This window comes from Pogona vitticeps, chromosome 2, assembly GCF_051106095.1.
Source record: "Pogona vitticeps strain Pit_001003342236 chromosome 2, PviZW2.1, whole genome shotgun sequence".
NCBI lineage: Eukaryota > Metazoa > Chordata > Lepidosauria > Squamata > Agamidae > Pogona > Pogona vitticeps.
In genome coordinates, this window is record NC_135784.1 from 205,471,233 (window position 1) to 205,484,611 (window position 13,379).

The 13,379-nt window shown below is 36.7% G+C and overlaps 1 protein-coding gene across 6 annotated transcripts in view; it reads left to right on the forward strand.

Moving 5' to 3' along the window:
• The window catches only part of FSD1L (fibronectin type III and SPRY domain containing 1 like), a 46,398-nt gene extending 33,108 nt beyond the window's left edge, over window positions 1-13,290 (forward strand). For 2 of the 6 annotated variants that reach the window (XM_020801447.3, XM_078384842.1), the window contains exons 8-14: window positions 632-730; window positions 3,230-3,359; window positions 4,947-4,979; window positions 7,126-7,226; window positions 7,418-7,669; window positions 9,411-9,499; window positions 9,888-13,290. In XM_020801447.3, coding sequence (XP_020657106.3) covers window positions 632-730; window positions 3,230-3,359; window positions 4,947-4,979; window positions 7,126-7,226; window positions 7,418-7,669; window positions 9,411-9,499; window positions 9,888-10,010 — 827 coding nt within the window. In that variant the 3' untranslated portion in view covers window positions 10,011-13,290. The remainder of the gene's footprint in view (window positions 1-631; window positions 731-3,229; window positions 3,360-4,946; window positions 4,980-7,125; window positions 7,227-7,417; window positions 7,670-9,410; window positions 9,500-9,887) is intronic. The other 4 variants (XM_020801450.3, XM_078384843.1, XM_072991986.2 and 1 more) reach the window with 3 other exon arrangements.
• Window positions 13,291-13,379: the final 89 nt, after the last annotated feature.

Here is a 13,379-nt window from a genome sequence, read left to right on the forward strand (position 1 = left end):
ACCCTCTACTTATGGAATTAATCCGTATTGGAATGGTGGCTACAGGTCGAAAAGTCTGTAGGTCGAGTCTCCATTGACTTACAATGCATTGAAAACCAATTAATTCCGTAACCGGCCGTTTTTGTTCCATTTTTGTTCCATTTTGGTTTTTTTCTGGTCTGTAGGTCTCTGGCTGCAAAATTTAGGTTTGACTTGCAGCCAGAGAAGTCTAACTCAAAAAGTCTGTAAGTCGATATGAGCCCATTAATTTAGCTAAGTGTTCCTTCTGTTTCTTGTCCAGATTTTTCTGTAGCCCATGTACAAAATACACCAGTGTTTATTGTCCCTGTAAGGTGACAGTCCTTTAATATACTGACATCCTGGATGTGCTACCAGTTACAACCATAACTAACTGAAAGCTGCCAGTTAATAATGTATGGGATGCACAATTCCTTTTCAGTGTTTTATAGTTAGGTTTGTGACAAATGAGAACATTTTCTACAAATATGTTAATAAAACAGAGATTCTATATTTAATGTAATTGTCCTAGTATCAAGGTCCATTGATACCTAATTCTGTATGTAACTGTAGACCATTTATTACTTGTTCTTCATAATGATAATGTATATCTGAAGGTTTCTTCATCTTTCAGGTCTCAGGTTTGATTCAAAATACATGAACTTTCGTGTTCGAGCTTGCAACAAAGCTGTGGCTGGGGATTATTCTGACCCAGTAACTTTAGAGACCAAAGGTATAGTATAGCATCTTGAATATGGGAAATGCAGGTTCAGCTTTCAGCTTGGCTATAAAATTCACATACTGTCTCAATACTGTTAGGCAGTAGCTGTGTCTCAGCTTAATATATTACGTTTGTTTTGAGCTAGTTCTGTAGCTGAAAAGCAAGCTTTATGATATTCAGCAACTTGCAAGAAGCATTACTCAGGTAAAAATAGAAGATATAGAATGAGGGCCAATTCTCTGGAGTTTATTTCAGTTCATGATAATTCTTGCTAGCTTGGATTGAATTTGCACATGCTAAAGACGTCATCTGCATATCCACGAACAAGTTTACTGTCACATATGAAATTATTAGTTGTGTTGTTGCTGTTGTGTGCTGTCAAGTCAAAAGCAACTTAGAGTGACCCTGACAGGGCTTTCAAGTATGGTATTTAAAGAGTGGTTTTACCAGTGAGTTTCCATAGCAGAGTGAGGATTTGAACCCTGATCTCCAGAGTCCTAGTCCTGGGTAGTGGCCTAGAAAGTGCTTCGTAGTACGATTTGCTGCCACAAAGGCCCAAACCCTATTGATTTATTACTCTTGTGTAGGAAAATCCTATAAATTGCTGTAGCAAATTGCTACTCATGAGGCACTAGGTGTCTTCCTGAGCATGTGCCTAGGAACACAGTGAGCACCTTGTTAGTGAGTGGCAAGTCGCTGCTGCAACATGCACATTTTCCCTTATGCAAGCATAAATGCCACTAGGATTGTGGCCACTTGTTCAGGGTAAAATTAAAAAGGTTCAGAAATTTACGTCTAAGGGCATCTTTCAAGTCTTGAAGAGTAAAGCATGAAAGGTCTCCACTGTTTTATCTTTAGAAAGAACTTGGCTTGCTCACAGTTGAGCTTTCTGATTTCCATATGCACACATATAATTTGTTTATAACCATGTTGCTATTCTAAGACTGGAACATGGGCAGAGCATTTTTAGGAAGGTGCATTGCTCTGTGTAGCTTCTACTGTTTTAGGGCCTCCCATGGAAGATGCATTACCCTGGTGTTACTGGGCTATCTATACCACAGTATCACTCATGGCTTTTCAGCTAATCCCAGTCTTATTTTCATGGGGGGAAATCCTGTTGCATAACTTCATGACAGCATAACCTGGTTCTGGTGCCATAAGCATTTAATTAAAGTAATTAAAAGTTTCCTATCACCCTCTCTTTATGTTTCAAAGTTCCTTGTGCTCCCTCGGAAAGCCTTTGACATCTTCAAGAGTGCAGAGGGAAAGGGGAGACTTTAATAGCAAAACATTGCAGCTGCATTTTATTTATTTATTTATTTATTATTAGACTTTTACCCCGCTCCTCTACACAACGTCTACTCGGGGCAGCTTACATGGATAAAAACACAACAATATGACAATATAAAATATATGTGCATAAAGTTTCAAGAACTCAATTGAAAGACTTGAAAAGTACAATCTGAGCTAAATTACTAAAAACTGAATTGCACACACAGCTTCAAAAGTTTTCTTATAGGGTAATGACTTTAGATGTACAGTGGTACCTCGCAAGACGACGACCCCACCAAACAACGAATCTGCATAACGATGACCCCTTGCGATCGCTACAGTGATTCGCAAAACAGTCATTCCAATGGGGGGCCCTCGCCAGACGCCGACCAGGTCTGCGCCTTGCAAGTCGATGACCCCTTCCGCCAATCGTTGGCTTTGCAAAATGGTCGCCCTGTGTTCTCTGGCAGGGAATGTTTAATTATAGTCTCTGCTTCTCAGGTCCTACGGCTCCCTGGGGGACTTTTGAACCTAAAAGGAAGGGGGATCATTTAATTATTTTAAATTAAATCCTTCCTGCACCCAGTCTGGGTTATGCCAATAAGATTTTGCTCAGTGGTAGATTAATATTATTTTCAGATATCTTTTTAAAATTGGATTGCATTTATACTGTGCTGGATATGTGCTTGTATTCAAGTTGAGCAGTGCCCAGATGCTTGATGACCTTTCCTAGAAGAATTTTAGAGCTTGGATGCTGAAGTACCAAAAAATTATTTGTGATGCATTCTGATTGAATAGGGTCTGTTTAGTATGACAGCTATTGTTTAGCTTCCAAAAATGAAGGCAAGCACAGCAACATAGGCTCTATTATTCTGCTTAGCTGGCATTAATGAAGATTAAATGTGCACAAAAACAAATTCCAGTGAGGAACAGTGACTCATTTCTGACTGCTGGCTTGTATTGAACACTCCTGGCCTCAGGGAATGATACTGCCTACCTTATAGACACAGGATACATGGCAGTAAATGTTAGAAATATTCTTGAGTAGATATCGGAGGATTATTAAATAATTGCTTATATTTTTCTCATCTGTGTTTGGTTTGGTAGAAGGATAGCTGTGAATAAGATTATGTATTTGGCCTTAAATTGGGATCTGGTAACCTCTTTAAGAGGTTATTTTCCTTAATACTAATTAAAAAGTTGTGAATAAATTTTGATCAACATATTACTTTTTGTCAGCTCTTACATTTAATCTTGATGGTTCATCATCTCATCTTAACTTGAAAGTTGAAGATTCCTATGTTGAGTGGGACTCTACTGGAGGCAAAAGCCAAGAAAACAAAATAAAAGGAAAAGAGAACAAAGGCAGGTAATGAAAACTGCACTTCTAGTTAGAAGTAACTTTAGATGTTATGTAAAGGCTGAAACAGTAAATATAAACCTGTGCTTTATCGGTTAGTAGCTCTTTGTATGCAAAACGTATTATAGGTAGAAATACAACCTTAAACATAGTGACCCAATGTCCTTGATACTAAACGTTTATATGACTAGCATTATAAGGCTGCCTTAGAAACAGATAGAAATGAGAAGTGCCATTGCTCTGAAAAAAAGTGCCACAATATCACAAAGCAATGTAATCAGATTTTTTTCTGTGTGGCTAAAAATGGATTAGCTGTCTGGAAAAAGAAAATAATGTATTAATGGCATATTCATACTCCTTTTGGATTTAAGAACTTAAGAGAATCATGCTCCTGGCCCTTGGCTCTGCATATATATCTGTATGTTCCTATTTTATTGGGTTTCACATCTCAGACATCTTGAACTTTCCTAAGACTGACTAGTGTATTAGAAAAATGGAAATTGTTTCCTTTGCAGTTGGTACCCTTCTGAATAGTAGCTTTGTTTTCAACCCAAAATAAAATCCAAAGTACAAATATGAGAATCTGTTGGCATGTAGTAAGCTGTCATGCTTGTCAGATTGCAAAATGGGTGCAGGAGGGGGCATAGAACAGCCCCTACCAGAATGTGAGGCACATGCTCTCCTGCACATAAGGAACAGGATTGGGTGGATCCATGCCTGTTGGGTGGATCAGGATCCACACCTCTCAGGTGTAAAGATGTTTTCTAGTTGCAAAAAACTACCCTTCTTCCAAGTCAGTAAAGCAAGTGGTTAACCATGGTTGTTTGGGGAGAAAGGCAGTTGGGGGAGTATACATGGCAGCCCCAAAAGTGTGTTATGTAATTGCAACAAGTTGATATTAGTTTGAAAATTACTGTTATCCTTAGTATTGCTACTGTATGGCTGTGTATTCATAAGTGAACAAGCCTGTTCAGATGTGTTAAAAAGGATATATGAAGATTACATGAACACTGTTTAAATAACTTCAATTTTATGAAGACAAATTGGCTCTGTAACACATTACAAATATACGATTTTATATTCTCTCTCTTATATTGCCTTCAACAAGCATTTACTGAATGCCATAATTACTTTTATTAATCATACACTTAGACTGCATTTTAACTTTTTAGGAAGCATATTTATCAAAGAGAAGCTTGGATAGCTACATAAATCCCAAATAGCTATATGAAGCTCTGCTCTAAGTAGGTAGTTAGTTGCATCTTTTATTAGAATCCTTTATTTCAGCCTATTCAAATTGTGCAAAAGGTGGAAATTGAATATAATAGGTATTTCCCCTCCATAGAACTCAAGTCATGTTTAACAGATTACAACACAAAAAACCTATATTTAACAAATTGAGATAAATTTTATTAAAAAAATCTGTTATATATTCATTTGTAAGTAAATGGCTTGACTATGAAGAGCATTCAATGGCTACGGATATTGATAAGGAAATAGTTTTGAAGTAGTTTCAAATAGTACCTTACTGCTTTTTAAAAATAAAATCATGTGTAGCCATGAGTAGTGTTTTAACCACCTATTTTTATCTAACAGTGGCCAGATCTCCCTTCTGAAGAACAGTACAAGGTGATAATGTACCTCCTTTAGCCATAGGGTCTAGCCTCCAGCTGTACTCTCCGGTGTTTTCCTTTCAATTCTTGCTCTCTGAACTTGGCATGAACCCAACAGCCTTTACCAGTAGACAAACAACTATGCTTTGTGTAGATCTTTCGGTTATGTTTTTCCCTTTTATATCACCTTCTAAACTGCCTTTCTGAAAAGCTTCTTAAGGCACTGTGGGACTTTACACATTAGCCATTTATAGGATGGAAACGATCAGCAGAAAATATAGAAAGGGGAACTTATACAAGTGCCTCTAGCTTTCAACAAATGTTGAATCCTGTGATATTTATAGTATGTAGAGGCCCACTTCCTCTATAATAATGGGATTGTGGGCTTAAATCTGTCACTTTCCCGTCTGACATAAATGGAGGGATTTTACAGTCTAAGATTTAAACCACATTAGCTTTCCATAAAATCATCTAAAATAAGCAGTTTGTTTAGGCAAATTCTTATTTTTTCATCATCAAGTTCCTTAGTCTTATATTCTCTGCATTAATAAGTCTTCTTTCTGAAGAAGCATTTTAGTCTGGAGCCTTCTATTACGGCTAACAAAAGAGACCCTTACCTGATATGCCTTTTTCCAGTTACTTGGATTTAACAATATCTGATGTTATCATGGTACGTATTTTCATTTCTCTTCGAAGTAGCAGTCAGTGGTGGTGAAAGATTGTAGCCGAAAGCTCCGTTTTTGTATCACTAGATATCATTAGAAGAAAAACCATGACTCTACAGACTAGAGCCCTGTGCCCAAAGCGGTAGGGATGCCCACCTTGATATGTTCTGCCATCTACAAACAACCAGAATAACACATTTAGAAATTTTGCAGTTAATTTTTGTTTTCTCCTAAAGAAATTGCATGGGATCTATAGTAGTATTCTTTGTTGCTTGAACAAATAAACACTAAAGAAATGGCAGAGGTATTGTTATGGTGGTTTAACAGCTCAAATACCAGGATACACGATGCCATGATAACAGTATATGGTTATAGGCAATTTGGCTTATATTTCATGCAGATGATCAGTAGATTCAGATGCATCATTTTTTAAAAATGTATCTGTTGCTGTGCATACTTGTAAAGGCTGTTAATATAAAGACCTTCTGGGTGAAGGGATTTGTGAGCACTTGGCTGAAAAATAGCATGATGTCATTTGGATAGATTTTGCTAGGGAGGGGCAAGCGGGCATGATTAATCGTTGTATCTAAACATGCTATTTTTCTTCATGATGTGGTACTGAACCTAAGGTTGCTTTTATGGTAGAAAGCAGAAGATAGTAGGCTTCATAGTATTTCATTCTTGGAGTAGGATTAAATTTTACTGTATTTTTCCTCATTTCTCTGAATATATGCTTTAATTTCTTGGCTTTGCTATTTTTTTCATGCTTCACTTATTTCTCTCTTTCTTTTGGTAAGTAACTTTTTTTAAATATGTTTCATTTTGATGTTACGTCAGATGTCTTTAGCTTCCATAATAGGATTTTATTTTGAAAATAGCAGTGTAATTATCTTGATACTTATTGCTGTTCTGCCACAGGTATTTTTAAAAATATCTGCAATAGGCTATCCTCTGGGAAACTACTTTTAAAATTAAGTCTGCTCGACTATAGCCAGCGTAATTTAAAAGATCAGTAAGACTGGTTGCATCAGCTTTCCCAGGAATTGGGTAGTGTCCTCATGTAGGTTACATTGGGGTTCTGTTTAATTTCAGGATATTTACTTCTAAGCAGACAAATATTAGTTACTCTTGTGAGGACATTTCCTTCCAGAATCACACTGCATACTCATTTTCACTCATTTGTCCTACATGTATACTTCCCATTCTTCTACAATAGTAATACTTCTGTTTTTACACAGTATGGTTTTATCTGCCTTTTCTATGCATGGCTATTTGTATTGTCTGTCTATTGGCTTGAAGCATGGCTAGCTGGAAAAAAGATACATTCCCTAATAGCATGTGATCTGTACATGACCATAAATGCTTCTTTGAAATATATTCCTCTTTTTAGTGTTTAAGCTAATGTTCTCCCATTAAATTGTGCCATTATTTATGTACTGTGATGCCACTTCTTGCAAACTGCAGCACAGCACAGACTAATTCCTTGTCACATTACAGAAGCGGCACACCATCTCCAAAGCGGTCATCAGTTAGCTCCCGCTCGCCTTTGATACGGGGCAGCAGAGATAGATTTACTGGAGAATCCTACACAGTGTTAGGTAAGTTTTTTGTTGCTGTAAAATTTCTTTATTTTACTCAAATTGTATGTACAGAATATCAAATGGTTTTGTATTTCCACTGACATACATAACTTGTAGCTTATGCTCCTGATAATGTGTTTAATTCTTGATCAACTTGTATGTGTTCTTAACCTTTGGACAACTTGGTGTTTTCACTGATTATATTACAGGAGATACTACTATTGAAAATGGACAACACTACTGGGAAGTGAAAGCTCAGAAGGACTGTAAATCCTACAGTGTAGGAGTAGCATATAAAAGCATGGGAAAGTTTGATCAGCTGGGAAAGACCAATACAAGCTGGTGTGTGCATATAAATAACTGGCTCCAGACTACATTTGCTGCCAAACACAATAATAAAGCAAAAACTTTAGATGCCACAGTTCCTGACAGGATAGGAATTTATTGCGACTTTGATGGAGGTAATTCTTTAAAACAATTTATATAATGTGGTAAACACATGTTGGGAATTCTTGATCTGCTGGATGTTTTTTCTGGAGCAAGACAAGAATGTTGTAGAGAAGGGACACCAATCAACTCTGTTTATGTACAGTATGTAACACAAAACTTTGCCTAAACAGGGTAATGAAGACCATTACACATAATATTCAGGTGGCCAGGAAGCCAACCATGGAAAACCACCACTGCCCATTTCCTCTGTGGTGGGTAACTCGTGGCAGAAAAATTGCAAGCAGGAAAAAGATTATCCCACTTCTACCAGGTTCATGAGCTGGCTTGAAATATGCATGACTGTAGTTGGAGGAAGATAGAATATGGTCTCCCATGCAGTCATGGCTGATAACTAAGATTTTGTTTTTACAATGGTTCATGCTCTGAATCAGGTCTTGAATTATAGGTAGAAAGGGCATCACATCACCATCTAAAACCAGCAGTAAAAATTTGCAATTTGAGTATTATTTTAAGTAGCTGCACTGGTTTACCTCTCATGTTAGTTATATGGATATTACATGAAATCTTCCCAAAGGGATTTGCTGAAAAATGGCTGTTTCTAGGAAATAGTTCCTGCACAACAGTAGAAAGAGAATTTCAGTTAGATTTGTTGAGCTACATTTTAAAAATCTGGATGTGGCTTTATACCACCATGTAGCCATTCTTGAGGACAAATCTGTTTTAAATATATTAGAGGTGAAGAACAGAGAAACATGGTTTAATTATGTTATCACAATCATGATTAGTGCTGTTGAGGCTAAATTCAGTAGTCGATACTTGCTAGCACTTGAATTAGCAGGTTACATATATGTTGATTTACCAAGTTGTTATTGATTCAGTAGCCCTATTTTGATTGAGACTAACAACTGTATTGTATATGCTTGGAGTTATCTCAGATATGGCTTCTCCAACTTTCCTGTTGCTGTTCACATGCATTGTACCAACCTTTCGTATAGTTGTCTTACACTAGAACCCAGGGTTGTTCTGTGAAATGAGAGATCTAGGATGAATAAGAAGTTAATTTATACAATTAGACATTTTAGGATAGGTTCAGTATTGGCAGTGGAATGAATTCCCTGTATACCCTGTGTCTGTATGCCTCTGCTTTATGAAATGCTAGATTCAAGTGGGAATGGCTGGCAGAGTCTGTGACTAAAGATGAGCATTTACCGTGGTTCAGTGGACTGGGCCCACAGGCTCTGCAGGTGCCCAAGATTCCGTGCCATGCCTCCTTCTATGGGTGCCCCATCAGAAACAGCATCATGGACTTCCCTGCCTCTCCACCTTCCCTAAGTGGGTGCCCATGGGAGGAGGTGGGGTGTGTAATCCAGGGCACCTGTACAACACCTGTGAGCCTGATCAACAAACCATTCTGAACCATCTCCATCTGTGACACATTTGAAAGCAGTTAGCTAGCAGTTGTTGCAGACAGTAGACTGAACCAACGTCTTATCTGAACCAACAAAATAATTATGAGCTATTGCAACAGTTGGTCTCATATACTAAGAGTAACATTGTTGCTTTTATGTGGACCTACTTTGCAAGATTTGTAAAATAACATTTCTTGTTGCTTGCTGAGTGTTATTGTCTTCATAAAATACTCTGTTGTAAAACTTGATTCTGATTTCTTGGCAGTGAAGAGATTGAAATAAAATGTAAAGAATGCATAAACTGATATTCTTTGAAGTATTAACCTTTCCCCCTCCTCTTTAGGTCAACTCTCTTTCTATAATGCAAGTTCAAAGCAATTGTTGTATACCTTCAAGACAAAATTTACCCAACCATTATTACCAGGCTTCATGGTTAGTATCTAATTAGTTATTACATGATTAACTCTCTTTCCAGCTGCTGCCTGAATTGCTGTTTTCATTATTAACTAAGTTAATTCTTACAAAAAAAATTACAATACAGAAAACTTACTTCAGTGCTACAGATACTTGGGGCTGCTTTCAGGTTCTTAACATAGCAGAATCTGAACTATAATTAATATATGTAATAATAATAATAATTACTTGCCATCAAGTCAGTTCTGAGTTATGGCTCTCCTCCTCAAACTATCTCCCTTTTCATGTAGAGATCTAACACTCCCTTCCTTCCATGCACTTAATACTGCCTGAATGTAGACGCTTTAGTTGTCTATTTACATAAAAAAAACCCTGCTTAAATTTTTTTGAAACATCTGTTTTCTAGGTTTGGTGTGGTGGTCTCACATTGACAACAGGACTTCAGGTGCCAACTGCTGTGAGAACAATGCAGAAAAGTGAAAATGGATTAAGTGGTTCTGCTAGCAGCCTAACCAATGTTGCCCAGTGATATTTCCCCTTCTAGTTTAACTATGCTAGGCATTGGTGAGGGATGGTTTAATGTGTTGCTGCTACTTCTAAGGCCCAAGCACCGATACTGCAAAACGATTGGAGCAGAGATGAAGTGTTAGCAGGATTGACCATGAATCTGCTTGTGTTATAGGAAAACAGCTCTTCTTAAGAGAAGGGGATATTTGAGGTTATAGGTGTGTGCTACTGCTAGACTAAATTTGACTGCTTGTCTTTATGGATGCTTGCCTGATTATGTCAGTACTATGTATAACAAAGACAGCTAGGACTTTAGCCTAGAAGCCTTTGTTGCTTTCTCTCTCTAGGATTTCTAATATCCACTTCGTAGCTAGGGATCATGCACTGAAGCTTTAAAAATTAGAATTTTCAAAAGCTGGTCTAAATTTCTATAACTTCTTAAAATAGGAGGTGAAGGAATGCAAATACTAAGTTTTATCAGTGTCCTTTGGTTCAGGGTAACTACTACACTGTCAGGCAACACTGTTATATTTCCAGTATCTCCATAGTCATTAGAACTACTGCATTTTAAGCTAGTGCTTGGGCACAGTGTCCACTAATTCTGTGGAATAGAAGATACCATGTGTATTCCAGTTATTGAAAACCCATAGTATTTCTAACAGTCAACTTAAGGAGGTTTTTTTTAATGCTTCCAATTTTCGTACATTAAATTTCCAGTTTATTCTATAATTAAGGGATTAAGCCACACTCTGGCATCCAGTCTCATCCATGTTGATACAAAACAGCCCTCCAGTTTTTCTGAATGGGGAGACACCTAGGAAGTAAGCTTATGCCAAGAATTCATTCAAGTCATGTTGCTTTAATTTATCTATAAATAAGTTTGATTGACATTTATACATTTGTAGTTATGTTGAGCCTGGGAAACTATGCTCAATGGAGTTATGTAACTGATCAACTATTGGGTGCATCAGATGCCTTTACACAGCATAGTATTTAGCATTGAAGTTGCTAATGATCAGTTTCATGCTTTTAAAATGTTTTCCCTTAAATATAAAATATAAATTATAGATTATACATTCCAATTTTGAATGCTCCATGATTCTTGTGTTCCCTTCAGAGTATCAGAAGTATATAATGAGGCTACAGGTGGTATCCTGAAATGCAGTACTTGGTGTTAATCTTTAAAAAACTCATTCAGTGGATTTGGGGGCTCTTTCCAGAGAATTCCATCAAAGGATAAAAAGCATATTTGTATTTTTCAGTTTTTGATAAATTGATAGTGCACTCTTAGAAATGTAGATATTTAATTATTCAGATGAACTATGTAAATTGCTTCATCAAAGTTCTCTATGTAGCTTTACTGGTCAAATTGATTTTCTCAGTTTTCCTCTTGCAAAGAGTCCCCTTGCAGCAAATCAGACAAAAGTTTCTCATGTCAATAGAATTCATATCATTCAAAAGCCATCCTCAATCTAGTGTTATGTATTTCAACAGTCAAGAAGCACCATTGGCTCTAGCCTGACACCAAATAGTGCAATATTCCACCTGTACTTCTGACACTACTTCCTACTTCCTTTTGTACTTAGAGCACTTAACCTCAAGTTTTTATTATTCTTGCCTCTGTGTAAAATAAAGACTTTTGATAATTGCTTTGAAGATCAAGAGACAATACTATATGGAAGATGATTGTATATCAAAGATTTTAAAAATACTATTCACGATCCTGTTGAGGTATCTTTAAAATGCTAATGATGCCGTTTAGTTATAAGGTGGTTCTAACTGCTGAGTATGGTCCAAAAGGAAAATCAACTGAATCCTCATCCCTGATGTGCATATACACACAGTCTATCCGGTTTGTGAATTTTCTCCAACTCAATGATCTGCAATGTATATTTATTCCAAATGCGGTACAAGCGTTTGAAGGCGCTTAACATGCATTCATATAGTTTGTTTCTCCTTTACTGGGATAATTACTGTGAAGTAGCCTGAGGAATACTTGTTTAGTTCTGCTATCGCTCAGCAGAGTAGTCCCATATCACTTTAATGAAATTGGATATGGTGACAGGAGGAAATGCCTTAAGCACTTTAGATATCTTTTTCTTAAGATTATGAAACTGTTGAGCTAACAACACTGATCGATTCTCATTCTGGGAAAAGCATACTGATATTAGTGCAATGAAGCAAAGTGGTTACTCAGTTTGATTGTGTTGACTGTGTTCAGGTAGACATACTAGACTGATAATAAGGCTTAATATTCTCCCAGTATGTACATAGTTTGTCTCCTTACCCATTGTAAAATTCAAAGTATTTTTGTATTTGTAGCTAATTAAGGCTTGTTTTGTATATTTACAGAAAACAAAAAACAAATGTATGTTGCTAATTTAGTGTTCAGAAATTATGAACTTTCATCACTTTAATATAATTGTGTAACAAAACCTGGCTGCATCTTACAGCACAGAATAGGAAACTCAGTTAAATTTACATCTATTGTTATGTGAGCTTGCTAAGTGCTTCAGAAGAGCAACTGAAAACCCAAGCTACACTAAAGATATCATGAATAAGATTTAACGATTAAATACCTGAATGTTATACAGTAACTGTACAAGATAGCGGTTCAGTTTAAACTTGAGGACTGCGTTGTGAAGCTGTTCATATCAAATCCATCTTTTTGTCTCTGATCTGTTCCCTACCCTGTCTGCTAGTACTGTACTTTGATTTATTTTTATGATATAGAACAGACTGGAGGCAATCTGTAACCTGGAAAATACTAGCAAGTTGTAACTTAGTGTAGTAGTATTTCACCTGAGTGTATTAGTGTGCAGTTCTTACACTTGTTAATTTTACATCTTCTGTTCATTATTTTTGTTCTTGGCATTAAAGTGAATTGTTCTGAAAATTTACTGACTTAAGGATAAAACTTAAATATATTCCTCCTTCCTATCTCAAACACTGGGCAGTTCTTGCCCCAGGAATTGACTGTTCAGTTTACACCTCTGGAAACACTTCTGCATGTGCCTTTTCAAAATGGCTCTGTATCATTACTCTGTTCATGGCATAAGATGTTGAATAGAATGTGTATTACTATCACACTAGTCTTACTGAACAGGGAAATTGTGCACTGATAGTACCACAGGTATTCAGTGCTTTGGTCTATATCCTTGTCAAGTATCCTTAAATAAACAGTCCTACCTTCCATAGCAACACTATACAGCTGGGTGCCTTAGAGCCCATGGAGTGTTTTTATTTGCTGTGAACACATCTTACAGGGGTTTTGTATTAATAAATAAACTTTTGAAAACAAATACATCTGTTACTGTGTTATTTCTGAGCTTCCTAGGTCACTAGAAGGGGGTGAGAAACTAGTTTCTTTGGGCATGGAAGTTCTCCATCT